Source organism: Cinclus cinclus, chromosome 24 (assembly GCF_963662255.1).
Source record: "Cinclus cinclus chromosome 24, bCinCin1.1, whole genome shotgun sequence".
In the NCBI taxonomy this organism is placed as follows: domain Eukaryota; kingdom Metazoa; phylum Chordata; class Aves; order Passeriformes; family Cinclidae; genus Cinclus; species Cinclus cinclus.
This window is the reverse complement of record NC_085069.1, coordinates 2,402,217-2,430,105: the sequence shown is the minus strand read 5'-3', so window position 1 is coordinate 2,430,105 and position 27,889 is coordinate 2,402,217. Positions and strand designations below refer to the sequence as shown.

General features: G+C 50.3%; 2 protein-coding genes and 1 gene segment (V, D, J or C); all 3 read right to left on the bottom strand.

Annotated features, from left to right (window-relative positions):
* The window catches only part of LOC134053406 (M1-specific T cell receptor alpha chain-like), a 171,607-nt gene that overhangs the window by 141,439 nt on the left and 2,279 nt on the right, over nt 1-27,889 (bottom strand). The gene's annotated exons all lie outside the window — the stretch shown is intronic.
* On the bottom strand, nt 118-27,823 carry LOC134053404 (M1-specific T cell receptor alpha chain-like). The gene is made up of 7 exons (XM_062508432.1): nt 27,772-27,823; nt 26,982-27,286; nt 3,216-3,255; nt 1,948-2,217; nt 1,249-1,320; nt 790-906; nt 118-706 (listed from the first exon to the last, which is right to left on the bottom strand). The coding sequence occupies exons 1-6, from the start codon at nt 27,821-27,823 to the stop codon at nt 791-793; spliced, it is 855 nt and encodes a 284-aa protein (XP_062364416.1). The 3' UTR covers nt 118-706; nt 790.
* Nucleotides 19,240-19,861, bottom strand: LOC134053411 (Ig heavy chain V region C3-like). The segment is given in 2 exon segments: nt 19,240-19,527; nt 19,804-19,861. Coding segments are annotated over 2 exon segments (346 nt in total).

Genomic DNA, 27,889 nt, shown 5'->3' with positions numbered 1-27,889 from the left:
TGAGGACAGCTGGATTTCAGCAATCTCTGTCCCAGGTTCAGAAGAAAAAGCACAGAAACCCCACAGCATTTTGGCCTAGTAGAACTTTATTTTCTTCTCTACTACAGGAACCTAAAATGCTCATACGATACATCTGGCAGAAGAAATACAGGCTTTGTAAAGAAATGAACATTAGGGGGTTGAATGACATCACTTCCCATCCTACACAGCTCTTCTCATCTACGGTACTCACTTATGAAATCCATCTAAAAGCCAAAGCTCCAAATGGCAACTGCTGGGCTTGAATTCCCTCAGCAGTACTACTGCAGTTGCACAGGCAGTACCACAACATGCCTGGGAAAGGTGCTTTTGAAAGGCCACGTACCTAGAGAGAGCATTGGAGTTCTCAAAGCTATTGAAGCAGCTGGGACACTTGTGTGCAAATGCCACGAGAATGGGGACATTGCTTAGCAGGAGGATGAGGATAAATGCACTCCCGTCAGGTCTCAGAGGAGAGCAAACAGCAAAAGCACTTAAAACTCTTCAGTGTAAATCAGCTGGCCAGGCAGGAGTGACCAGTGTTCAATGTCTTCAGGGGAAGGTGCTGCCTTGTGTCCTGGGTGGTCTCTGTCAGCTGCTCTGGCCCTGCTTGTTCCAGCCCCTTGTGCTGCTGGTTCACGTTCTTTCCTGCTCTTCCTCGGGCTCCTCTTGCCTTCATTCCCCATGACTGGAAGAACAAAGGGGGGTTTAAACTCCATTTAATGAAATTGGCTCTAGGAACCAGTGTTTGATAACTGTGAGCTACCTTACCTCAGAGAAGGAACAACTTGATACTCAGGAGGGTGTTGAAGGCGATGCTCTTTGCCAGCAGGACTCTCAAACCCAACACAGCCATGGACAGCATGTTCACTCTCTGCCCTTCAGCATCTGCCCAGTGACCAGAAAAGAGCAGAGAGATCATGGTCTAGGTTTTGATGTTGTCATCTTGGCAGAAAGTGGCACAATGCACAGGGTATGATAGTCTCAGGGAAAGGAAGAGCAGCAAAGGAGCAGAGATGGAGAGCGTGGCAACAGCAGGGGAGCCCGGGGTCTGTCTCTGTCGCTTTTGGCTTCCTGGAGCTTGTGTGCAACTGCAGGAGCAGCCTTGGAACAGCAGCTTGTGTCTGGTGAATGTGTTGTGTTCTGCCTCCTCTGCCCTGCAGAAAATCCATGTCCTTGCCTTTATCCCCCAAACAGCAATGTAACTTCACAACCTGTTTGGTAACTCACCTGGTGCTGAGGGCTCTGTGCTGTTGCAAACCCTCTTACTGGCCCCTGCCACTGGTTCTTCAACCTCCTCTGCTGTAGCATGGTAAAGAAAAGGCATTTTAAACTATATCCACGTTTTACACAGGATTAACAGAAATGTTCATTGGATATTTCCATTGAGGAGCTTGAGGAAAGTTGGAGCTGATCATCTGATCAGGCATTTAAGTAATTAATTAATTAATTAATTAATTTTAGCTGACAATTTCTCCATGCAGTTGGAAGAAACAGATCAATTCCTGCATTGTTTCGGTTTTAAAACATAAATCTCCTTCAGGACTCCAAAAACAATCCTGTAAATTGCAAGCATTTACTTAGTTAAAAAACCCTCAAAGCACACACAGTCTTTAACCTTTTTCAGGATTCAGAGAGGCTGTTCCAGCCTGTCCTGCCTCAGGTTGAAATATTTAGTCATAAGGAAATTCACATTTTGAACCAATAGATCGTGTCTACCCACTTTGCCCCAACAAAACGTATCTCCAAGTAATTAAATGGTTCAAACCATTTCTTTCTGATGCTTTGTAACATCTTTCATCTCTCCCTGCTGAAGTCCGAAATGTCTTTCTCAGTTCTGCTGGCTGCCCAGGGCAATGCTGTCAAGAAGGAGAACACAAAGCCCCACAGGCTCCAGAAATAAGTGACAGCTGTGTCACCAAACTTTACCTGGCTTTGTTATTGCGCTGTTGTCGAATTTGGCCGTGCAGTTCACGACTGTGTCTCTTGTCACCTTGACCACTTTAATTGCATTGTACCCCTCTGATGTCAGAATGGGGGTGCTCTGTTCATACACGACCTCCTTAGAGGGCATCTCCAAGCTGATGCTATTTGTGACGAAGTTCCTTGCCAAACAAGCTGCTTTCCCAGGGCTGGCATCTTCTTGCAGGTTCTTTGATTTCATCACAATGACTTGAGGGATGGAAGATTTTGGAATGTCTGTAAAGAAAAGCATGATTTGGACAGGATTGATTTTTTTGCAGGCTTGCTCGATTGCTGAATGACTGAAAATTCAAATGTACTCCAGCTGTGACTAATTTCTATCATGATGAAACACTGCCTTTTTGTGGTCTGTGTTTCTTGCTGCTTCTTCAAATTAAAGAGAGAAAGCAGTATGGGGAGCCTATTTTATAGGAGATTTAATGGGACTTAAACTTCCTTTTGCCAAAGCTTGTGCTTGTAAGTGAACCCTGGATTTTATAAGGGACTGACAAACAAGAAGGGAACTTTTATGAATGCCACTCCAAGAGTCCACTGATTCTGCTTTCTCGGCAGTTTAATTCCCAACATAACATTTATATCTGGGTTTCCTTGCATATTCATAAAACTTAAGTGAATACTGTTTTTTCTTTTACTCTCTCTCCCAGACACCAAATAGAAATTGAACATCTGTGAACTTCTGTTGACCAGTTTAGCTGAATCCAATCTCTGAACAATTTAGTAAGATTAAACTGGTACAGATATGTTGCAGAAGATTTTAATTTATGATTTTCTACATTACCCTCTGCTAGCAGTGTTGCATTTTTAACTCTGATACAATAGATATTCTTAGCAACTTGTAATGCAAACTTCCACAAGACACCTCATTTCCCTTTAGATTATCCAAACCTGACTTTAAAACCCAACAATGACTATGAAAATCTTATTAAGAAGCCTGAATAAGTGGATCGATATGTCCCAAAGAAATTCAGAATGGTAGCAGACAGAACTTCACTTGTGGAGTTCAAGCTCTTTGGCAACACCGAGAAGTGACATTAGAATATTTTTACACATAAATTGTCTAGTTGCATTCAAATGATTACACGTATAAAGTCTAGTTATTGACTGAAAAACATGAATGAGTGTCTGCATGAATTTTAAGGTAAATAAAATATTTTAAAAGGGGAAAAATTAAAGAGTAACAACTCAGAAAATGGTAATGTTTAAAGGATACCTACTTGGCTCCACGGTCAGTTGAGTTCCATTCCCAAAGACAAGAGCAGCAGTAACACACAGTTAAAATGCCTGAATCAAAAAGCACTCCTTTTACTATTCTTCCTATACACATTTCCTTCCCAGGTGTTGTACCACCGCTGGTCAGAGCCTGTCAGTCATGTGCATTCTGTGTTCTCTGAGAAGACCTTGAAAGGCTTTCATGTGGTCTCCTCTCCAGGCTTTCCAAACAGACAGAATTCAAACAAGCTGCTTCTCTGCAATAGCTCCCTGGGCAGGATCTTCAGCAAGAAATAATGTACGTGGTGCAATTGTAGTTCAGAGAGCAGAGGATTTGTTTTATCTGAGCCCAGAAGCCTCAACTGAGTCCCACTAGTATACATTTTGTGACAATCCAGCCATGAATTCCTACCTCTACTTGCTTCTGGAAAGGCTGTGTGGTTTATGTTCTGAATATTTTTTGGACAAAGAGTTGTACTTCACATTCACTTTAGTCTTCTAGAATCACAGGAGGAGCCCTCTATTCTAAAAAGTAATGGGCCTTAGCATTCTTAATGAATGTTTAATCTGGAATAATCCAACCCAAACCAAAAGGAAAAAATATTTTCTGCCCTCAACTGAGCCCTCAACAGAATATGCCTGGAGTAGCTTGCAGTGACACTAATGGTTGTTATTTTATGTCATTTTGATTTGGGAAATTTGTGAAAGATAGGATAGTAAAGTATTTGTGCTCTAAACATCCTAAAATGCATATTAGTAGCTCCCAAAGAAATTCAAAAACGAAAGGGAGAGGTTGCTCACGTACTGGAAACTTTGGTTTCAACTTATTAAGAGTTTCAGCAGACTTGAAACAGACTTTGAAACTTAAACCTCCATGTCTTTCACTGTCAAACAGAATCCCAGAGTCTCTATGCAAGCTCTGAAAATATTCTGTCTTTAGGTAGAAAACATTGAACAGCATGGAATAGAAGAGGCCTTTCTGGACAATGATAATTTGCGGTGGTTGGGGTGACATGCACCTTCATTGTTCAGGCTTGAAAGCCTGGCTGGAGTGAGAGTGCACTCAAGGGATTATTGCAGATGGAAGTCCTTACAGTTAACCCAAACCATTAAATTCCTTTTTCTACCTCCACCCCAATTTTAAATGAAATTTTAGAAATAAAGAAATGTCACTTACTTGGTAGAACTGTGAGAGTCGTCCCCAGTCCAGTTAGTGTCCTCACACTGCTAAGACTCATTCCAATAACTCACTCTTTCCTTATGGTGTTCAAAAGTGTTGTAAAACAGGAGATGAAAAGCCAAATATTAGTCCTAATTTTCCATGGGTGCAGGTCCATGAGAGTATCCAGAAATAGATTTACTTCCAAAACTGGAAAGAAAAAGAAGTTAATTGAATTGTTCAGTGATTTCAAATAGCTTGACTGAGTATAGAATTTGCAACTTCTCCCTTTCTTCCACCTTTTAGAATCCCCATGAGCTCTTTTACATTTCCAGGGTAAAAGGCAATATAGAAATAATGTTTTATTTGTCTTCTTAATAATTGTACTTATGCCTCTCCTTTCTTTCCCAAAATATCTCACCCTTTTTCTCTCCTTTTGTTTTTGTACAGGTTCCTATGCTGTTTATATCATTGTGGTACTCCGGCCCCGGTACACAGTGATCTATTTCCTTGTAAAAACTGTCTCTGTTCCACTACACAGAATTTTGGATTATAGAGGAAGTCACATGACTTCTTCAGTGGTTTTACCCCCAACATACCACCTGAAGAAACACAATATGGCTTTCAAGGAAGGATCTCAAATAATATCTGAAAGGTTGAATTGTAAATGAGAACTTGGGGGTTACATGACACCTCTGAAAAGTCTGAGAGAGTTAAGATGGATAGTAAGCAGGAAAAAAATTCAGCACTTTTCATGTTATCAAAGTATTTGTGAAAATTATTCTGACTAGCAGGAAGCTGTCCACTTTTTCCCTTTTGTTTCAGTGCTCAGAAGCAGGAGGAATGTGCCTTCTGGGCTCTTAGAATTGGCACCTGAGGGTCATTTAGTACTTTAGAAAGTCTTTATGGTGTTTTAGCTAAGAGGAGAAAGTACGCAAAATTATTGGTTTTTTTGTTGTGTAGAGGCACTGAAACCTTGGGAGTGAGAATCAAAGTGTGAAGGAGGTGTTGCACATTGACCAAATCCTTCATGATACTCAACTTCTATATCCTAAACCCTTGATAGTCAGAGGCAGACTCAACTTCTGAGACTCTGCAGTTTCAAGAGCCCATCCTGGCCTTTTGTAACAAAGGACGGGCTCATTGAGTCTGTGCCCATCAGGAAATGTTGGTACAAAACAGGTGAGGAATGAAATGAGTAGAACAGGCTTCAGAAAATGAGAAACCAAAGGGCTGGAAGGGGTGCACTATGAGATTGTGCACATACATGAGGAATATCTGTGGGGAAACAGAAAATTCTCTGGGCTTCTGGGAAATTACCATGGCTGGGTGCCTTTACAGTGCTTGTGCAGAAACAGACAAAGTAGGGGAGCAAACACGAGACGTTAGAGCTCCACCAGTTGGTGCAGGGCAATGACCCCATGGACAGCAGAGAGAAGTGGTGGGACAGCTCACGTCACCCAGGAAGAGAAATGTGTGATGCAGTGCAGGTCAGGGCACATGGCTTGGGCTCCACTCCAAAAGAGGATCCTGGCTTGGGTTGCGTTGGGTTGGGTTGGGTTGGGTTGGGTTGGAAGGGCCCATGAAGATCATCCACTTCCAATCCCTCTGACATGGACAGGGACACCTTCCACTATCCCCGGTTGCTCCAAGGACAGTCCATCTTGGCCTTGGACACTTCAGGGATGGGGAGGCCACAGCTGCTCTGGGAAACCTGTGCCAGAGCACCATAAGCCTCACAGCCAAAAATTCCTTCCCAGCATCCCATCTAACCCTGCCCTCTGGCAGTGGGAAGCCATTCTGCCATGTCCTGTCACTCCAGGCACTTTTCCAAAGTCCCTCTCCAGCTCTCTTGAAGCCCCTTAGGCACTGGGAGGGTCACTGAGGTCTCCCCAAAATCTTCTCCTCTTCAGGCTGGGCAGCCCTAGCTCTCTCAGCCTTTGAGTTCTAACTCTGTGGGCTGGAGGCAGATCTGTGGGATCATGTGGGATTCATAGGCAGATCATGGGATCATGGTCTCCCATGTGGTGGGAGACCTTCCAGGAGCATTGTAGTGACTGAAATCAGGCTTCAGGGAAGACAGGCTGGGAAGGCAAGGGGTGGGCATTGCCCTTTCTCTGAGAGAAAAGCTGGAATTTCTGCTCTGGGATGTACAATGAGTCAGCTGACAATAGATGGGTCAGGATTAGAGGCCACATCAGCAGCAGCGACACTCTGGTGGGTAGCTACTATGCATCACCTGATGGGAAATAAAAAGGCGAGTCCAAATGGAACATTCCTTGGCTTCGGTCCTCATGGGGTGCATTTGGGTACCTAATTGTTCAACTGGAGCTGGTGATCAAATGTCTAAAATGATGTGTTTGCAAGAGCCAGGATCTTAGGGTGAATTTTGAAGAAATTGGTCCTGGAAAAAAAGGTTGGGTTTTTTTTTGAGTAATTCTGGGAACCAAATTAATGTATGTGCACAGAGTTGTCTGAGGAAAACCAGATGAGGTAGGGCCACCATGTTTCCCCCTTCAAGAGAAGGGAGGGAGAGAGTTTGTGTGTGGTGGTTCAGTTGTTTTCAGTCACTGTGGTACGTAGCTCACACTGTGCTAGACACTTCTACAAAAACATCTGGGGTTTTCTCAGTGCCAGGTGACGTCTCCTCTTTCATGTCTTTGAAGTGGTGGCTTTTATTTTCCTCTTCCTCTACATTATTCTACTTCTGAACATTTAATACTACTCCAGAGGATGCTCTACACAAAAAATAACACCTGGTTATGGATGCCTTGGAGATACTACAGGTGATCATAGAAAATCAGATATTGAAGGTGAAACAGTATGTCACTGTCCATCCACTATGGACAGACAGCTAAAAGCAGTGATCTGAAGTGAGCTGGAATCTCCTTGGGGAAACCCCTGGGCTGCTGACACCTACAAGAAAAAAGGGAGGTGACAGAAGAAATCAAGTGGTAATATCTTTGTGTTTGTCACTTTTGGCAGTCCTATGTTGAATGGCTCTGACATTAATCCATTACAACAATTTTTCTGTCAAGCCAAAGGTGGGAACTGGGGCAAAGCCTGGGGACACCTCCCTGACCCTCTGGCATCTGTAGCTCCTGTCTGTGATGCCTTGGGCACTGTGCTCAGGAACACAAGCCCAGGGATACATTTGCACAGGTCTCCTTATGTGTCCCATGAAATCCTACACTTCTAAAGAAAGAAATGGATGCTCAGTTCTCAGAAGAAGAACACCTGTGTTTATTGACATGGAGCCAGAACAGGGAGTGCAGAGAAGGAATTTTTCATCATGTCCTGGTAAAGTCCATCTTAGCAGTGCAGTTCCTGGTGCAGTGCACTCTTTCCTCAGACACAATTAATTGACTATTGTTATGTATTCCTGTAATGTTATTGTGAGACTGACTAAATATCACAAAGTACCCAAATGCAGTTGAGTTCCACCTTTCCATGTTAAAACTTAACCCTTTTCAGCGCCCATTCTGTTTCTTTGTCATGATTTAACCACTGATGGTAACTAAGCACCACACAGCTGCTTGCTCTTTTCCCCCTTCTTAGATGGGGCAGAGAATTGGAAGGGTAAAAGTGAGTAAACAACTCATGAGTTTAAGAAATAATGCAAACACTGCATGTGTGAGCAAAGCAAAGCAAGGAATTCACTCACTACTTCCAATTGTTAGGCAAGTGTCCAGCCTAATACAAAAAAGCAGAGCTGCATCACGCATTGTGGCTACATGGAAATAAAAATGCTCAGTGTCCACCCACTTGCTTTTTCTTCCCTATCTTTATATGCTGAGCGTGATGTCCTATGGCCTGGAACACCCCTTTGGTCATTTGGGGTCAGCTGAACAAGCTGTGTTCCCTACCAAATTTTTTGCACACTTAGTTACTCACTGGTGGGTGGAATGAGGAGCAGAAGAGGCCTTGACTCCATGTGAGCACTGCTCAGCAGTAACTCAGGCATCCCTAAGTTACCAACACTTTTTCCAACACTAATTCAAAACATAGCCCCATTCTTGCTACTATGAAGAAAATTGCCTCTACTCAAACCAAAACCATGACATTCTTTAAAAAAGAAATAAATTCACTCTCTTTCCCTGGTTCTTTCTGCCTGTGGAATATATTGAGAAGGAAGGAGTTAACAACACATTCATGGTTTGGGGTTTGCTTGTGGGAGACTGCCGTTGTTATTGCAGAGTATCAGATGCTCTGCATCTGCTTCTGCAAAAGACAGCCCAGATTAGCCTTGGGAGGTCTGGGAAGAGCCTTGCCTTGCAGCAACCACAAAAGATCTGTCTAGATTAAAGCCCCTCCTTCAAATTATGGCATGGCCCTGCCTGTGTTTCAAGCACTGTGCCCTTTTCAAGTTCTCTCATGCTGCAGAAATAGGTGGCTGTGTCTGCTGCGGCTGCCGAGAGCAGTTGCAGCCACAGCTGGTTCCTGGAGGGGTCTGCGGAGCTGTTGACTCGGGTCTGGAAGGGTGAAGCGATGTGCTGGAGCCGTGTGAAAGGATACTGCATCACTAAGTGCTGCAGCTCTTTGCCAGGAGTCTGTCGGATCCAGTCCCACGCATAGCTGCTGTCAGTGATGGCTACACCAGAGATGTGACAGGTGAGCGAGACAGACTCTGAGATCTTCCCTACTGTAGGGCCTGAGGCCTCTGTCCTCACCCGAGAAAGGCCACCTGCAGCCCCAGGAGACAAGGATAAACAAACAGCGACAGTTTAAGCAATCAATCTACTCCACCATATCCCTGTGGTTCTGCTTGTGATGTCCAGGATCCAGCATCTACCAAGTCATCTGCTCAAAAACCCTTCATCCCTGTTGATTCTCAGATCTGAGAGAGACACGTACAGCCTTCCCCATTCTCCCACTGAACTCCCAAATGACCCTCTAGAATTGCCCATTTCCACTGCTCACCCCTCAGGCAGTAAAACCCATGGGCTGCACTGAGTGGACATGAGCTGTACAAAAAAGCATAGCAGGACTGTTCATACACCACATCACTTGGACTGGATATCCGTAATACTGGAAGCCAAGGGAAACAGTAAAATTGCTTCAAAACTGAGGCAGTGACAAGAGAGGTGGCATGACACATGGGAAGAAGATAATCATAAAGATAAGAGGTGATCTGGGGACAGCAAAAGATATGATATCCCTGCCAGAATCAAACATTGTAAAACACTGTGCTGTGTCTTCACAACTCTTTCAGAACAACCTTGAACATCTGGGCAACTTTCAGCTTCAAGGCAGGGAGCTGGGATGCTGATGGGTGGTTTGTGTTCAACCTCAGCTGGATTTTGTGTCTCTGTGCGAACAGCACAGAAGTAGTGGGCAGAGTCCCTGGTATGGAGGAGGTGCAGGCTGAGAGATGCCACAGAGTGCGAATTGTCCCTGGAGGCTGTGGCTCGACCTTCCACTGCTGACCCAAACTGAATCTGTGATGAGTAATGGCTTATCCAGGACACCCATTCGAATCTGCCTCTGGGTGCCTGACGGTACCACCGAACATAATGATTCTCGAAGGTGAATCCGGACCCGCGGCAGGAGAGGGTCACGGAGTCCCCGGGCGCTCGCAGCCCTCCGCCGGCCTCCTGCAGCCTCAGCTGTGCCCAGAGCCCTGCGGAGGGAGAGCGCAGGAATCGGGCAGGGCGCGACCCCGGACCGAGGGCGCTGTCCCGGGGTCCCGGTGCCCCCGGCGCGGGACATTGTCACTTGTGTGACAATGCCGCCCTCCTCCTCCCCTCTAACATCTGCATCTGCCCATGTCCCTGTCCCTGTTCCTGTCCCGTCCCCGTCGCCGTCCCATACCTGTCCCTGTCCCTCCTTCCCCCGCCCCGCTCGCTGCCCTCCCCGCCCGGCTCTCACCTGCCGGCCACAAGGCCAAGGCCAAGGCCAGCAGCCCCGGCCCCAGCCCGGCCGCCATCGTGCCCGGCCCGGGCTCCGCGGCAGCCGCACAGGAGCCGAGCGGAGCCGCGCTCGGGCCGCTCCCGCCCGGCCCCGCCTGGCCGGGGCAGCGCCGGCGCCTCTGCCCGCCCCCGACACACCCGCCCCGGGCCCCGGGCCCTGCCCCGGGCAGGAGCAGCGCCGGCCACGGCCGGGCCGCGGACACAAAGCGGCGCTGCGCGCTTGGAGAGCGCCTTCTGCCAAAGGGACCCGAGCGCTCCGTGGGCGGCGCGCACGGAAATTCGCCCTCGTAGCGCAGAAGGGCGCCGGGATCCGGGGCTGCCTTAGGCAAAATGCTGCCAGCAGCTGAGGGAGGTGAGGGCTCCTCTCTCCTCGGCACTGCTGAGGCCACGCTTGACTGCTGGGGGCACATCGTGACTACCCCTTGAAAAGGGAGTTGGATCTGCTGGAGAGAGGACACTGGAGGGCCATGAAGATGATAATGGCACTGGAGGAACCTCTTGCATGAGGAAAGGCTGAAAGAACTTGGATTCTTCCGTGGAGAAGACAAAACCTAAGGTTGGGGGGGTGGGGGGGGGGAGATGTTCCCTCATTCGTGTATAGAAATACAGAGAGGTTAAAACCACAGAATAGTTTGGATTGGACGTGAAATGTAAAGGTCATCTAGTCCACCCTTCCTGCTATAATCACGGATATCTGCAAGTTGATCAGGATGCTCAAGCCCTGCCCAATCTCTTTTCAGGTTTGGAGCACATACAATTTCTCAGGACCATGTTTTTCATCACCCTAAATTTAAACAATTTATTCCATTATCTTTTTTTTGCATCTACCTTCTTTTTGTTTCATACTCAAATCATTTGTCCAGTCACTCCAGTCTGTGTAAAAAAAGTCTTAATCACTGCAGACTGTGTAAAAAAGTCTGCCCCCATGTTGCTCTGAAGTCTTCTTTGTATAAGTGAGGCATCTTCAAAACTCAGCCATTCTGTGACCCTTTCTGTGAAAGGCTTTCAGGCATACTCATGTCTGTGCAGCTGATATGGGCCAGGGAGAAAACTGACTTTGCCACCTCAGTCAGTGGTTTGTCACCTGAGCATGGACACAAGGATGCTGAGCAGAGAATCACAAAGGGAATTTATTATTTTATACTTTGGCTAAGCACATGGCTGTTTCCTTGCCTAGTCCATGGGAGATCCTTCAGCAGAGAAAAGAAGTCAGTGCTGAAAGCACAACTGAATGAAGAATGCACAACATCCACTCTCTCCTCACCCACCAAGACCTTTTGTCTCACTGTAGAATGCTATAAATGTGGCTAAGCACCATTCCCACTTCCCAAATCTGTGCTGACTGTCCCTGAGGAAGGAGGGCTGGGAGGTGCTCCAGGGGCCAGAGCAGAGATTCCCCTGATTTGAACAGTGAAGAGCATGAAGGTTGTCCCACTTTAGACCATGGCAATTGATGGAGGAGCAGATGCTGACCCTGCAGCCAGTGCAGGACCCCACACAGGAGCAAGTGGATACGGCCTGAGAAACCCTGTGGCTCCATGGAGAGCTCCCACTGGAGCAGGCTCCTGACAGGAGCTGTGCTCCCATGCACTGAGTAGCCCAGAACAGAGGAGGTTTTCTGGCAGAGCCTGTGTCCCACGGAGGAGCTACAATGCCACAGCCTGTTCCTCAAGGGCTGCACCCCATGGAAAGGACCTACTGTGCTGGAGGAGCTTGTGAGGAACTGCAGCCAGGGGGAAGAACCTGCATTGAAAAAGCTCCTGGGAAAAAGGGTTGGACTGCACACTGAATAAGGGGAAGAGATTGAGAAAGAAGAAATGACAGAGAAAACATGTTTCGAACTGACTGCAAACCACATTCCCCACCCCGTGCAGTGATCAGCTGGAGGAGATGTTTCACGATTTGTTCTTTTTTCTCATTAATTTACTCTAATTTGATCAGTAAAGACTTAAATTCATTTCCCCAAATCCATGTATTTGCCTATGGTGGCACTGCTGGGAAAATTCCCTGTCCTCATCTCAACCCACAAGCCTTAATTGCTTATTTTTCCCTCTCTACAGTAGCGGAGGGGCAGTGATAGAGCAGCTTGCTGAGTACCTGGAGGACAACCAAACTCACCACACCTTCTCAACTCCTTCTTCCTGACCAGGTGCTCTGCAGCAGCCACCCACAGCAATGTCACCCCTGCTCATCTGGCTTTGCTGAACAGCCTGGCTCCATCCAGCACAGCACTCTAGCAGCTACAGCAACACATCTCCATCATCCCATGGCTCTGCAGCCGAGGCACAGAGGAGAACTGAGGCCATGCTGGACAGGAGCCCAGGCAATGTGTACTAAACCTGCACTTCCCCAAACAGCCTGGGCACTTCCCAGAACAGATCCTCCTGCACCAGAAATGGTACCAGCCCTTCTCCCAGCCCTCCCTCCACTGCCTTTTAGTGCCACCAAGCCAGAGGGATGTTTCCTGCACCTGCCATTTCCTGACAAGAGCCCTGGGGATCAGCTGCTAGAAAGAACTGCTGAGAGATCTGTCTTCCCCATCTGGCAGTTTTTGATCCATTCTGCTACAGAGCTGCTCCAGGGTGATTCTTGCTCCACAGTAATACATTCCTGCATCCCCTTGCTTTACTGCCAGGATCTGCAGGGTGGTCCTGGAGCTCTCCACTGATCCCACAAAGCGTTCTTGAAAACCTTCTCCGTAGATATCACCCTCCTTGTAAATACATTTGAGAGAGCCACGTGGACCCTCACGGTACCAGTACATGAAATACATCCAGATGCCAAATCTCTTCATGCGGCAATGGAAGGTGACTGGATCTCCCTCTCGCACAGTCACTACCCTGGGATAATGTACCAAGGTGGCTGCAGCAGCGAGCGAGGTGGCAGCAGAAGCAAGCAAGATGGCTGCAAAGAGCAAGAACAAGCCACAATCACTCCAAGATTCAGCAAAGCTCAGGGCAATGCTAGTAGGGATTTGGACTCGCAATGGACCAGTGGGAGGACAAAATCCTCCTCTTTGAAGCCAGCTGACACACACAGGTAGAGCTGGTAGCAGCTATCAAGGCTCGCAAGGAAGGACATTCCACAATTTCCTCCCTCCTTTTCCCTGTCAGACAGGAAGTGTTTCCTGATTTTCCCCAAAGAAGCAGAAAGCATCTGCACCATGGCTTGCCAAATCCCTTTGTCCTTGCCAAGACAGGATGGAGAAGAACCCACTCTGCTGTCCCTGAAAGTGCTCTAGATGAGCACAGGGAAGGCAAAGCCCTGACACAGGCAATGGGGCTCGTGCCCTGTGCTGCCATCCTCCAGCTGGTGTGTGCCAGAGGGGCTGCAGTGCCCCAGGAGCAGAGTGCCCAGTGCCAGGACAAAGCGCTGGGCCCCAGGATCCGAGTGCCCCAGGGAGGTGCCCTGCGTGTGCCCAGGCTGCAGAAGAGGCAGCTTGGATGGAGGTGACGAGCTGACAGGCAGAAGAGGAGCAGGGCTGCTCTCAGCGTGCTCCACAGGCAGGGCTGGGCAGCTGGAGCCAGGGAACAGGTGTGGCTGCAAGCACTCAGCACAGCTCCCCAGAGCCGTGCAGAGCACAGGGCCACGCTCAGCTCCTGGGGCCAGCAGCCCTTCCCTGCACTTACCTACAATGGGCAACAAGCCCACGCACAGGGCACTCCACATGGCCAGGCCCGCTCTGTCTCACCTCTCTCCACCTTCTCTCTGCCTGCACAGCAGCTCTGCCCACACCTGCCCTGCCTGTGCCTCTGGCACTGCTCTCAGGGCCAGTCCCTCCTGGTCCCTCCCTCTGCCTGTGACAACACTGAGGGGGAGAGGTGGGGCAGAGAGGAGGTGCAGAACTTGAGCCACTTGCTGCTCTCCTGCCTGTCTCTCATTCTGCATGGTGCACGAACAGACTGTTTGTTGGGCTGGAAATGCTGTGGTGGGCTAAAGGGAACGTGTTTCTCAGGGGCCAGCCCTGGCCTTTCTCTCAGGAAGTCTTGCAGGCTGCTGCTGGGACTTTGGAGCTGACTGGGCCAGCTTTCAGCTTCTCCTTCCCCTGGCCCCCAGCCCTAGCTCTGCTCAGCTGCTGCTCCCCCATGGGACACCCCAGGATCCCAGCTCAGCTCGGCGAGGGCACCCCTAAGCCAAAGTGTTCCTCACCCTGCTCCCTCCCCAGTGATGACATTTCTCCATCTGCCTCCTCCTGTCAAAGCCCTCCCAGACCCCTGCCCATCAGCAAAGGCAACCCATGACTCTGCAGGGACCAGGCTGCTCAGCAGAGCCAGCATCCTCCCTGACCTGTGTTCTCCTCCTCCTCCTCAGCAGGAACCCAGGGCTCTCCCTGTGACCACCAAAGGGGACAACTCTGTGCCCTGAGTGTCATTGTCCTGACTGCCACCACGCTTCTGGGAGCACTGCCCACTCCACATAGTCCCAGCACAGAGTGAATCCATTCCTACCTCTCTTTTTCTGCATATTTGGAAACAGTCCCATGTGGAAGAGATCTCCTGAACAGGGGTAGGAAAGAGTTGTTAGAGAGGGTAGAGGAACCTTCTGGGAGTGGAGGCTGGAGGATGGGAAAAGAAGCAGCAGGATGCAGGTCCAGGGGGAAGCAGTTTGTCCTGGGACACATGGGGCTGCTCCAGCATGTCAGTGGTTACCCTGAGATTATTAACTCAGTTTAGTTGTTTAGAGCATGGTGTTAATAGTGCCAAGGTCATTGTTTTGGTCCCTGTATATGGGTCATGCACTTAAGAGTTGGACTTGGTGATCCCTGTGGATCCCTTCTAACTCACAAGATTCTGCGGTTCTGTGATTTGCCAGGCTCCCTAGAGACCCAAGCCCATGGAATATTGGCCTAGAGAAAAAGAGGCTGAGGGGCTGCTTCATCCTTCTCTCAGCTTGGTGAGGAGGGAAATGGAGTGGGATGTTCTCCCTGGTATGCAGTGATAGGTAGTGTGACAATGGTCAAGAACTGCACAAGAGGAGGTAAAGGGTGGTTTATAGAAAGTGTACTTTTTACTGAGAGTAGTCAGACACTGGAACAGGTGTCCTGGAGAGATGATCAATGCCCCCATCCTGACAGTATATGAAAGGAATTTAAATGACACCCATGCAGCAGAACAACAAGCTTTATATTAGTTTGAGGCCTGGAATGGTCACGCAGTAAGACTATGTGGTTGTTGTAGCTTCCTTCCAATTGAAACAATCTTTTTTCTCCACTCTCCCCACTCTCCTCCTCTCCTCTGCAAGCCCCCAGGACCAGTAATACCCCGTTTCCCTGACCCCATGCACAGCCCACTCACTGACTCTCCCCTTGCATGGGCTGGGACCCACGTGAACATGCAGGAGGGGAGGAAGCTGATGGAGCTCAGGCACACCCCAAGTGTCTCTCTGGTCCCTCCAAGGTGCATTGTTAGTAGAGTGCACTGTTCCCCAGCTCCAGCCCACTGATGCTCAGTGTCCCAGAGCTCTGGTCAGCCCAGCAGGAAAACCTCCTGTGGGCAATAGGGGCTGTGTGGCTGTAGGAGCCTCCACGGCCCTGGCACTGCAGCAGGCACTGCAGGGGTTCACCAGGACACTGCTGACACCAGGCCATGTAAATACAGGAGGCTTTGAGGCTGTGAGTGCAACAGAGGGCCCCAGAGTTCCCTGCTGACCACCACATTACAGAGCTGCATCCGTGCAACTCATCACCTTGAAATGCACCTGAAAGAAAATCAGCCCTTTGCATCACTGGTTTGCTCTTAGTGCTGCATGGAGATGGTCCCCAAAATGGTCAAAGGAAGCAGGCACAGGTGTTGCCAGAGCCCAGGTGCTTTGTGTGTTCCACTTAAGAAGGGGACCAAGGAAGGCAGAGTGGGACTGGAGCCAGGCAGTCACCAGGCTGATTGGGTGACAGAAAACCTTTGAACCTCCAGTACAGAATAGGACATTGCAACTGGGACTCAGGAGAAGGAAAGCCTCAGTGTTGGGAAAGGAGCTATTGATGAAAGGCCAGGATGATTTGTGCTGCACAGGGCTGGTCCCTGATATCTTGTGAAAAGCTCTGAACCACTTTGGAATCCACCATCTCCAAATTTTGTGGGTGCTGAGGCAGATCCCAGAAGGTTTGTGTTAAAGCTCAGTTGGGTTTCTTGTCCCCGTGTGATGGCACAGAAGTACCGGGCAGAGTCCTGAGCTTGCAGGGACCGCAATGAGAGAGAAGCCTCGGACCGGGAATTGTCCCGGGAGATCTTGGCCCGACCTTTCACTGCTTCCCCATAGTCCTTTATATTGCCTTGCTGGTAGCTGATAAAGGACACCCACTCCAGCCGGCCCCCGGGTGCTTGACGGTACCAGTAAATAAAATAATCCTGGAAGGTGAATCCGGACCCGCGGCAGGAGAGGGTCACGGAGTCCCCGGGCGCTCGCAGCCCTCCGCCGGCCTCCTGCAGCCTCAGCTGTGCCCAGAGCCCTGCGGAGGGAGAGCGCAGGAATCGGGCAGGGCGCGACCCCGGACCGAGGGCGCTGTCCCGGGGTCCCGGTGCCCCCGGCGCGGGACATTGTCACTTGTGTGACAATGCCGCCCTCCTCCTCCCCTCTAACATCTGCATCTGCCCATGTCCCTGTCCCGTCCCTGTCCCCGTCGCTGTCCCATCCCTGTCCCTGTCCCCCCCCGTCCCATGCCTGTCCCTGTCCCTCCTTCCCCCGCCCCGCTCGCTGCCCTCCCCGCCCGGCTCTCACCTGCCGGCCACAAGGCCAAGGCCAAGGCCAGCAGCCCCGGCCCCAGCCCGGCCGCCATCGTGCCCGGCCCCGGCTCCGCGGCAGCCGCACAGGAGCCGAGCGGAGCCGCGCTCGGGCCGCTCCCGCCCGGCCCCGCCTGGCCGGGGCAGCGCCGGCGCCTCTGCCCGCCCCCGACACACCCGCCCCGGGCCCCGGGCCCTGCCCAGGTGTCACTGGACAAAGTGGGGTTCTCAAGAGATCGGGAGTTCGGAGAGAGACGCTGGCACCTGCTTGGGCAGAGGAGCAGCGACACCCGGGGAGATGATGACTGCTGTCCCAAGGCTACCAGAACGCCTCCATCGTTCTCCCGGTTTCTTGTTCTGTGAGCTCTTTCAAATGTGTTAACGCCTCAGTACTTCTAAAAAAACCCTGCCAAAATTCTACTACTGCAACAGTGTGGAACTTCATCTCGGTGGGGATCTCTGCAGTCTTGTGTGTCCTGAGTAAAGTCCCACCTGAGGCTACAACTTTATGGGGTTTCCAGCATCACCCCACTGTAAGATTTCCTAACTTCCTGTCACCTTTCCTGGGATGTTAATGAATTAGTTCTCTATTCTGAGAGATTCATGCAATACCTTCTAGCATTAGAGATATCCAGCACCTCCTGGGGCAAAATGTCATGCATTAGGGAGGGTCTTCAGGAATTAAAATAAGGGGAATGGTTTGGAGAACGGAGGCTCTCAAGGTTTGAATGATCATGGTGTTTTGGGGAGGTACTTGAGGACTGTTGGAGGAAAGCACGTCACTGCTGTCTTCAAGAAGTGCAAGAAAGAGGATCAAGGGAGCTTCCCTCATGTCCTGAAATGCTAATGGAGCACCTGATCGTGGAAATCACTTCCAGGCACATGAAAGACAAGAATGTTTGCGGGACCCACCAATGGGACCTCACAGTTGACAGGCTTGATAATGAACTTCTATGCTGGAATGACTGGCTTTGTAGATGAGGGGAGAGCAGTGTGTATTGTTTACTTTGACTTCAGGAAGGCTTTCAAGGCTGTTCTTCAAAATAAGGTCCTCCTAAGAGAAGCTGATGAAGTCTCAACTGAATGAGCAGATAGTGATCTGGACAGAACAATGGACACACAGAGGATCACCCAGAGTTGTGACCAGTGGCATGAGGTCTAGTTAGAAGTCAGTTTCCAGAAAGTCACCCCAGGCATCAGTGTTGTGTCTCGCCCTCTTTAACATCTTTTGCCATGACTAGAAGATGAAATAAATATGAGCCTCAGCAAATTCGTTAATGAAACATGAGTAGTCAGAGGGGCTGCTACACAACGTGGTTGTGCTGCCACCCAGAGGGACCTCGGCAGGCTGGAGAAATGGAACCAGGGGCTGTTCACAAAGCTGTACTAGTTTTCAGTGGGATAAATTTAATTTATTTTCACAGTAGTGCTGATGACACAGACACAGGAGGATGTTTTAGCTGTTGCTCAATAATGCTCACAGAACATCGAGGTCTTCTCTGATTTGCATACTGCCCCAACAGTGAGTAGGCTTGGGATGGACAAGATGCTGAGAGGAGAAACAGCCAGGATAGGTGATGCCAAATTAGCAAAAAATTGTTCTACACAGTAATACATCATTTTCGGAAATAAATTTCAGAGAAAGAAGGAGGAAATGGGCTTCTTGGAGTTTTGGCATATGGCATTCACATTGCAGTGTCACAGAATGAGGATAACTAAGCACCAGTGCAGGTTGTCCAGACACCTTGTGGAGTCTCCGTGCTTGGAGATAATCACAAACTGTTTAACTGTGGCCTGAGGGGAGTGGAACCTGTGGCGATGCCAGGCTAGAGCAGGTTGTTTCTGAAGGACCCATATGAGAAGTGTAGGAATTTTCTCTACAACCCTTTCCGTGGGGCCTGTGCCTTTTGTACTGAAGAGATAGATAAATCAGGAATGTAGGATTGAAGGCAAACCTGGGATGATGTGAGGCTTCAGCAGGCCCAAGGTGTTTTAATGCTTTTTGATGCTGTTGTCACTCAGAATTCTACACTGTTTTAAACTGACAATAAACTAGAATCCTGGCAGTGTGCAGTTAAAGCCAGGAACATCTGCCTTAGATCTGACTCCTTGGGAACTGACCTGAGACCCAGCAAGTCCTGTCCCCTGGTGACTCCAACCTTCCTTACATCTAACACACCCCGTGCCAGGCCCCAGCAGGCTGGGATTAAAGCTGAGCTGGGTTTCCTGTCCCTGTGTGAAGAGTTCAGAAGTGGGCAGAGTCAGTGGGGTGCAGCGCCCACAAAACCAGAGATGACTGAGACTGGTAACTGTCCCGGGAGGCTGTGGCTTGACCTTCCACTGCTGTTCCATACTTATTTATGTTGCCCGAGAAGCTGATGAGACAAACACACACTCCAGGCTGCCTCCGGGTGCTTGACGGTACCACCGAATTGTGAATCCCTCCAAGGCGCTGCTGGACAAGTGGCAGGAGAGGCTCATGGAGTCCTCGGGCGCTCTCAGCGCTTCTGCAGCCTCAGCTGTGCCCAGAGCCCTGCGGAGGGAGAGCGCAGGAATCGGGCAGGGCGCGACCCCGGACCGAGGGCGCTGTCCCGGGGTCCCGGTGCCCCCGGCGCGGGACATTGTCACTTGTGTGACAATGCCGCCCTCCTCCTCCCCTCTAACATCTGCATCTGCCCATGTCCCTGTCCCTGTCCCGTCCCCGTCGCTGTCCCATCCCTGTCCCTGTCCCTGTCCCCGCCCCGTCCCATGCCTGTCCCTGTCCCTCCTTCCCCCGCCCCGCTCGCTGCCCTCCCCGCCCGGCTCTCACCTGCCGGCCACAAGGCCAAGGCCAAGGCCAGCAGCCCCGGCCCCAGCCCGGCCGCCATCGTGCCCGGCCCCGGCTCCGCGGCAGCCGCACAGGAGCCGAGCGGAGCCGCGCTCGGGCCGCTCCCGCCCGGCCCCGCCTGGCCGGGGCAGCGCCGGCGCCTCTGCCCGCCCCCGACACACCCGCCCCGGGCACAGTGTGGAAAGGACTCCCTCCATTCCTAACCCCTTGTCCTACAGTTGTTCTGTCCACCCCGCGGAGCTCCCCACTGTACCCACCACAAGCGCTGGATCATTCTTCCCAGATCTTGGAACCTATTCTTGCAGGTTTTTCCTGCTGGGCTGTGCGACTGTCCTGTGGACGACTAGTGACATCGGATGATATCCGCTGTGACTTCCACTTAGGGGAAACATCAGAGGAACAGTGGGACATTGTGGTAGGGAGATGCTGGAGCTGCACAGGCTCTCAGGAACAAAGCCTCCTTGTCATCCCTCCCACCCCTTCCAGGGTGGTAAATAATACCAGAAACAAGACACTGCATAATCAGAATTGCTGTGAATTCCCAACACCCAGCTTTCCCCATATTTTCCTGCCTGTAGCCTTGTTGCCCTTGCATTACTCCCCTTCATGCTATGCTGTGCTGCAGCCAGAGTCCTGTTAATTCTTTGGCATTCATCTGACTTGTGAACTAAATGCTGAGGGTTGATAAAGAGAAACCAAACAAATTTCCCAGTCAACCTTGGTGTCTTTTCTTGTTGTTCTAGCCAGGACACAAGAAGGTGTCCTTCAGGTACTGGCAGTACAGTGATGCCCAGTGTACTGCAGTCAACGTTTCCTGGTGAGAAAACCTCTTATGAGCAGCAAAACCAATGTGACTCCAAGAGTTCTCCTCATAGAATAGGTCAAGCCAAGTTCTACTTGGGCTCTGTGATGCCTAAACCAACTGGCCTTTAAGTTTCCAACTCTACCAAACAACGGGAAACTGTCATCATGATCATCATCTTCATTTTTGTCTTCAGTTTTCATTATCTGATGATTGCAAGGCACTGTATTAGATATACAGAACCTCTTGCCACATGGACTGCAGTGCTACTGGTTGCTTAGCTATTTCATAGTTTTACTAGGCTTTCTTTAGCTTTTCTTTTCATTAATATTTTTCGAAGTAGCAGATTTCATGCTGGCTGGGGTGTGGGAGAATCCCATCATTTCACCATGTGCAGCACAGAGAAGGTTACCCTGCCCAGTGCTGAAGGCATTAAGGTAAAAGCTGCTTTTGTCTTCTTTGGCTGCTCTGCAAAGAGGAGCAAGATGGCCCAGTGGTGTGTGTTCTGTTGGGTTCTTGTGTCAAGGGCTCGGACCTGCCAGGAGCAGAGCACAGACATAGATCTCCTGGCTCTGCCCACAACTTGGGCAAAGCTTTTGGACAGGATGCCCCAGAAGCACTGGATTCTGCAGAGTCAGCTGCATGGAAGTGCAGGTAAGAATTGACATTGCAATTGCATGTTATGTCCAGATGTGTTGATTGTTTTCTTGAGGGATGTTTGTTTCTATCTGAGGAAGTAAGAAAAGTCATGTTTCAGCTCATGTACAGGGAATTCCATGGTCCTGCCTGTCTAAGTCACTGCTCTGAATACCTCTGCATAGACGGGGACTTTGAGAAAAATAGGGAGGAGTTGGGATGGGAGAAGTTGGAAAAGCAAATATAAGAAGGAGAGAATCATTTCAGGCATGAAAGCACAGCCAAGGCTGGAGGATGTAGGGCCTCACCCCCCCATGCTGACACAGATTTTGTACGAACGGAAATTTGACTTAGCTCAAGGTGGTGCCTCAGAGCGCAGTAGTAAATTGCAGTGTCCTGAAGAGAGACTCTTGCTATTTCTAAGGGGGCTGATTTATTTTTGTAGACCATCATAGAGAATCGGCCATTGCGGTATTTGTCATTCTCTGTATGTGCTTGCACGAGAAATGTCAAAGTTCTTCCTGGGGGCTGGCAGTACCAGAAGAAGTTCAAATTGGTGAGACTCTCCTTAGTGGTGGGCTGGCAAGGAAGAACCACTTGCTGTCCAACTTTGACTAGCACCTCAGAGAAGAATTGCTTCAGGGGATCACCTCCAACAAGAACTGCAACACAGGCATAAATGTGTCTGCAGAGAAGTTTGCTTCATTCTCTCACTTGCTCTGTGTTTGAGACTGCCCCCATCTTTGTTGTCTTTCCAATGAAATGGAAAGTCCAGATATCTACATCCATCCCCCCTTCTACATTTCTCCCTGACCTCATTCTCTTGTTTGCAGACACCTCCAAATAACTAAAAACCATGAGAGACAACAGGAAAGACATGAATACACCCACCTGAGTGGATTAGGAGGACACACGTTGGCACAGCCATGGTGAAGATCATTTTTCCCCAGTCAAGAATCCTTTTCCTTGGCGAGACTCTCAGCACACAGCAGAACACTCTTGGTAGCACCATGAAAAGGCAGCCCTGTGCAGAGAGAGTGCAGTGCAAGTGTGACACAGTCACATCTCTGCAATGTGGAGGGCTGGAATGAGGCCCACACACCTTTTGCCTTTTCTTGTCTCCACAGCAGTGAGTGGACAATCTCAATGGCTTCTTGTACTTTTCCTTGGGCTTCCTTCTCTGTTCATAACATTTACTGTGCGAGGTAATGTCTCTGCCTCTCTGCAGAGCGTGTCTGCTTTTGAGCACTCCTTGATGATGGGCGGGCTTCTGAAAGCACAGCAACTCCTCAGAACATCCTCAGAGCATTCAGGGCTCTGGGAAACACAGGTGTCATGTTCTTTTCAAAGAGTTTTGGGTTTCTCTTAGTTTAGCCTCTGATACTTTGGAAGCAGCTGTTCAGTGCTTCTCCACACATGACAACTCAGGAGACAAGGGAAGAAGTTGATTGGTGGGGAAAGGGTATTTTAATGGGTGAACACATAAATTTCTAATATAGGGTGAGGGAGTCCTGGTTCCAATGGGTTGGCTTAGTGCTGGCTGGGGGAGAGAAAACTCAGGGGATGAGGCAGAATCTGCAGCCCCATCCACAGTGCAGTTCTATACCTGTGCAAGGCATAAGGGCAGAACTTGAAGCTTTCCAGCCACTGTTAGAACAGTGAAAAGGAAAGGGACCGATATGGGGACAGAGACAGGAGACAAAACCCTGCTGTATGAATCTGGTGAGCAGAGAACTGCCAAAGAGCAGCTCCAGCATCTCTTTCCCTCTCCATCCTCCTGGCAAATCCTGAGCTTTTACTCTTTCCCATTTTGGTGCATACTCTGGTATGCTACAATAGCGAGAGAGATCTTCACTGCTGGGCATCTGATTCTGCAGCAATGTTCTTTTTATCAGCCAAGGCTGCAAGGTAAGTGTGGCCCTGTAAATCAAAGACACTCAGCTGGAATCTGCCCAGGTGGTGAACATCCCCTGGCCAAAGCAGCCACTGTTCTTTGAGGACCCAGTGATGCCCAGAAGGTACCCGGGCTCTCACTGATGACCCACAGAACCAGTGATTTCAGTGCAAGGTGCAGATGTTTGTGACAGACTGCCCAGCCAATGTGAGCACTGTGAAACTGCAGTGGGAAGGAGCTGGTCTGGTGCCATGCCTGTGGGAGGGCAGTAAGGTACTCATGTTTCCAGCTTTGGCAATATCCTCCATCTGGGGAGGAACAACCCCGCGCACCAGTATGTGCTGGGAACTGCCCAGTTGTTAAGCAGATTTGCAGAAAACAGCCTGGGGGGGTCTCCTGGATACCACACAGACAGTGAGCCAACAATGCTCCCTTGTTTCAAAGAAGGAACTCATAAAGCAAACCCCATCTTCTGTACTCCCTAGCACTTGGGACAACAGCTGTGTCTTGTGCTGGTGAGGAACAGAGACAAGACTTCCAGCTATGGGAATGCACTCCAAATACTCTCACATTGAATTAATCTAAGAATCCAAACTGTTACAAGAACATCCTTGTTGGGGCCTGAAATCAGCAAGAAAACTGAGCTTTGTAGGTGCAGAATACAGATGGCTGAAGATACAGAAGGTTCCATTTCAATGCCTCTGCTGTGGAAAGATCTCTGCCAAATTTGATCGGTTGCTGTTCAGCTGCACTGAATCTCTTTCTGGTCCTGGCTGCTTTGTGGAGTTTGTGGGCAGAGCAGCAGAGGGAGTCCCTGCTGTGAGCAGCACATTCCCTTGTGAGGAGGGACACACAAGCCACACATGCTCATGTGACTCATGTAACTCATGCAAAAATCTGCACCCAAAACCACTTGCAGAAATCTAGCATGCAGAGAAGTCCAAGGCAAGAGAACACATGCAGGAACATGGGAAAATGTGCACTCAACTGGGGATACCCTGGAGGTAGCCCCATCAGGGATTCTGGAGCATTCTGGAGAAGGGCAAGGCCCCAGATGGCCAAATGGTGTTGTTTGAAGACTGCACAGAGGGGGCATGAATTGGGAGCTTTGAGGAAAATATTGTATTCAAGGAGTCAGTGATCTTGGGCAATACATGTCTGCTCTGATGGGCCTTGTACTGAAGATTTGGGAAGCCCCTACAGTGCCCTGTGCCAGCCTGTGTGCAGGTGTCATAGCAGAAATAACCCTACAGCATCTAAGGATAAAATGTATGATGGCTTGTTTGTTTGTGGTTTTTTGTCATACAAAATATAAGGCACCAGGGTGTGGGAGGGAAGCAGAAGCTCTTTCTAGTTAAGGTCTGTGAGAGTGTCTTTGGAAAATCCACCAGGATCTGTATAATGCTATATGAATGCAGGATTCCTAGCACCTAAAAGAAAGCAAGGTTTAATTCCTATCTATACTCCTATTATTATTCTGTGTTACTAATATAAAGACATTTTCTATCAGACCTTTTTTTTCTGAGATCAGGGAGGGACCCTGCACCCCTTCTTCCCCCATGACACCTCCCTGATACAGAAGAGGAACAGACAAAACAAGCCAGCAGAATTTTCCTGATACAGGGTTAGGTGGGATATGGTCAAACCCAGGAAATGGCCACTTCTTACCAACAGGGCCATAAAGACCCCAAAGGAGTGGCCCAGACTGACATCATTTGCCTTTTTCTGGACTTGTCTAGCAGGTGATCTGAGTTCTCTGCCCACACTGATGTGTTTTGATCCAGATATGCTTGGGCCTCTCATCCTGTCATAACAAAAAAAAAAAATTAAAAAAAAGTCTTCATACAGGAAGCCAAACCCCAGTCCATGGCATCAGCTGGAATGTTTTGCATTCAAGATTAATTTGTCAGAAAACGATCACCTCCACATGGGATGCCTCTGGCAGCCTGGGGCAGTAAAAGTCCATGATAAAAGCCAGCCCAGCTCTTTGCTCTCTCATCCACTTCTCTTGCCTCCTCCTTCTTGGGAGTCAGGTGAATTTGAAACCCCTTCTCCTTCTCTGCTTTCTCTGAAAAAGCAGAGAGGTAAGATCTCCTCAGTGGACCTCTCAGCTGAGACCAGCTTTTTCCTGTGATAGGGGGTTTCTTGTCATGATGATGCCTTGGGTTTTAGCTTTTATATTTTTCAGAATCTCTGCTGCTTGGTGTGGAATTCTGGAACTTTATATTAGGTGTTAGTAAGTTCTCAGGGACATCTCCTGCATCACCAACTGCTACAGTGGCAGAAGGTGACCTCCATGTTAAAGCCACTGGTGCAGCCCTCAAAAGGACCCCCAGGAACCCAGAAGCTGATGCTGGACTGAGGGCAGAGCTCCTGGCCATGGAATTCAGAGGGGCTGAGCATTCAGTGCTGCCCTTCCAAAGGAGGGCAGCTGAGAGTCTCTGAAACCATGGCCAGTGTTTGACTTCCCTGTCTTACTCTCTCTCCCACCTTTCTCTTGCTTTCTGTACTTTTGTGCTGTAGGAACCCTAAGCCAGAGTTACCAAGCCCAGACAGGAACAGGGAACAGGAGTCATCCTTCACTCTCTTCCTAGGAAGCCACTGACCATGGGCTTTGAACAGTTCTAACAGCTACTGGAGCCACACCAAATCCCCTGGCGATCTGCTGGAGCCCACAGCCTCTTCCCAGGGGCACAAACACCCCTCAGACCTCCAGCCCTTTAGGGCAACCTAGAAAACTGATGCTCAACTACTCATCAAGAAGGAACCATGCAGCCTTTGAGGCTGGGTATCAGTAGTTCTAGTTTTCACCCTGTCTCCTGGGATCAACTCCGAGGATTCTGAGCTCTGTAAAAGATGTTTGTGGTCGCAACACTGAGCCATTGTGAAGAGCGCTTGAAGATACCCAAGACCCCTACATTCCCTTCTTTTATGGCTGGGGAGATTGAACTCCTCTCGGTGTTGATGCCAGTACTGGAGATGGTGTTGGTGTCGGTGCCAGAACCGGTGTCGATGTCGCTATCGGTTCCGGTATCGGTGTCGATTCCGGTGTCAGTTCCGATGTCGGTTCCAGCGTCGGTGTCACTGTTTGTGCCGGTGTCGCTGCCGGTGTCGCTGCCGGTGTCGGTTCCGGTGTCGGTGTCACTGTTTGTGATGGTGCCGGTTCCGGTGGTGGTTCCGGTGTCGGTACCGGTGTCGGTGTCACTGTTTGTGCCGGTGTCGGTTCCGGTGTCGGTTCCGGTGTCGGTGTCACTGTTTGTGCCAGTGTCGGTTCCGGTGTCGGTACCAGTGTCGGTGTCACTGTTTGTGCCGGTGTCGGTTCCGGTGTCGGTACCAGTGTCGGTGTCACTGTTTGTGCCGGTGTCGGTTCCGGTGTCGGTTCCGATGTTGATGTCAGCGCCGGTTCCGGTGTCGGTGTCACTGTTTGTGCCAGTGTCGGTTCCGGTGTCGGTACCAGTGTCGGTGTCACTGTTTGTGCCGGTGTCGGTGTCATTTTTGCGCCGGTGTCGGTTCCGGTGTCGGTTCCGATGTTGGTGTCAGCGCCGAAACCGGTGTCGGTGTCACTGTTTGTGCCGGTGTCGGTTCCGGTGTCGGTTCCGGTGTCGGTGTCACTGTTTGTGCCAGTGTCGGTTCCGGTGTCGGTACCAGTGTCGGTGTCACTGTTTGTGCCGGTGTCGGTTCCGGTGTCGGTTCCGGTGTCGGTGTCGCCCTCCGAGCCCGGGCCCCGGCGGGCGGAGCGGCAGCGCCCCCTGCTGTCCGCGGGCGGAGCTGTGCCCCCGGCCCCGCCCGGCCCCGCCCGCGGCGGTTCGTGCCCGGCCGCAGCCCCGGCTCCTCTGCCCGTGGCCCCAGCGCGCAGTAATACACGGCCGCGTCCCCGCGCCGGGGCCGCCCGAGCCACAGCGCGCTCGAACGCCCGTCCTCCGACACCAAAAGCTTTCCTCCAATGCCCGGCACATCCTTGGAGCCTCTAGCAGTGAATACGAGGAATTCGGGACTTTGGCCCGGCAGCTGACGGTAGAAGTGGATGTAATCGCCGCTCACTTTGCTGGGGTGAGAGCAGCTGATATTGATGCTGATGCCCTCCGTGGTCTCCAGGAATGGGTCCTGCTGTACCTGGGCTCTGCCTGAAGCCACTGCCGGGAACAGAAAAAGGACAAACCTGAAATCCTAGATTGCCCTACAGCAGAGAAGAAAGCACTCAAGAAGAGTCAGGACCGTACAGAGCCGGTGAAGAAAACAGTTCCTAGAGGATTTAAAGGCAGGCAGGGACTGAAGTGTGCATTCATCGTTCGCCGGCAGATGAATGCCTAAACGACAGGACAACTAAGGAAAGTCACTTCAGAAAGGGAGGATGTGGGAGAAAGCACAAAAAGACAGAAGTCTGAAGGCATAAGGACTGACACGGTGAGTTACAAAGAAGAAATGCTACTGAAGTGTTGAACAAATAATTGATTGCTGAGCTCTCTGAAAGACTATGGGACAGAGAAGAGGGAGGGATGAAGAGGAGAACAGTTTCGCGGGATGACGAGTCTAAAGAAGCCTGGCAGGACGGCAGCCTCCAGGGACGTGCGGGAGAAGCCCAGCCCCGGCCGCGGCCCCTCGGCCGCCCCCCTCGCACCGAGCAGCACCGCGGCCAGCGCCGCCAGCCCCGCGCCCCGACCCCGCCGCATCGCGCCGCTCCGCCGGCCGAGCATCGCTGTGCCCTCAGCCCCGGCTCTCTGCTGCGGCCGTGCCGC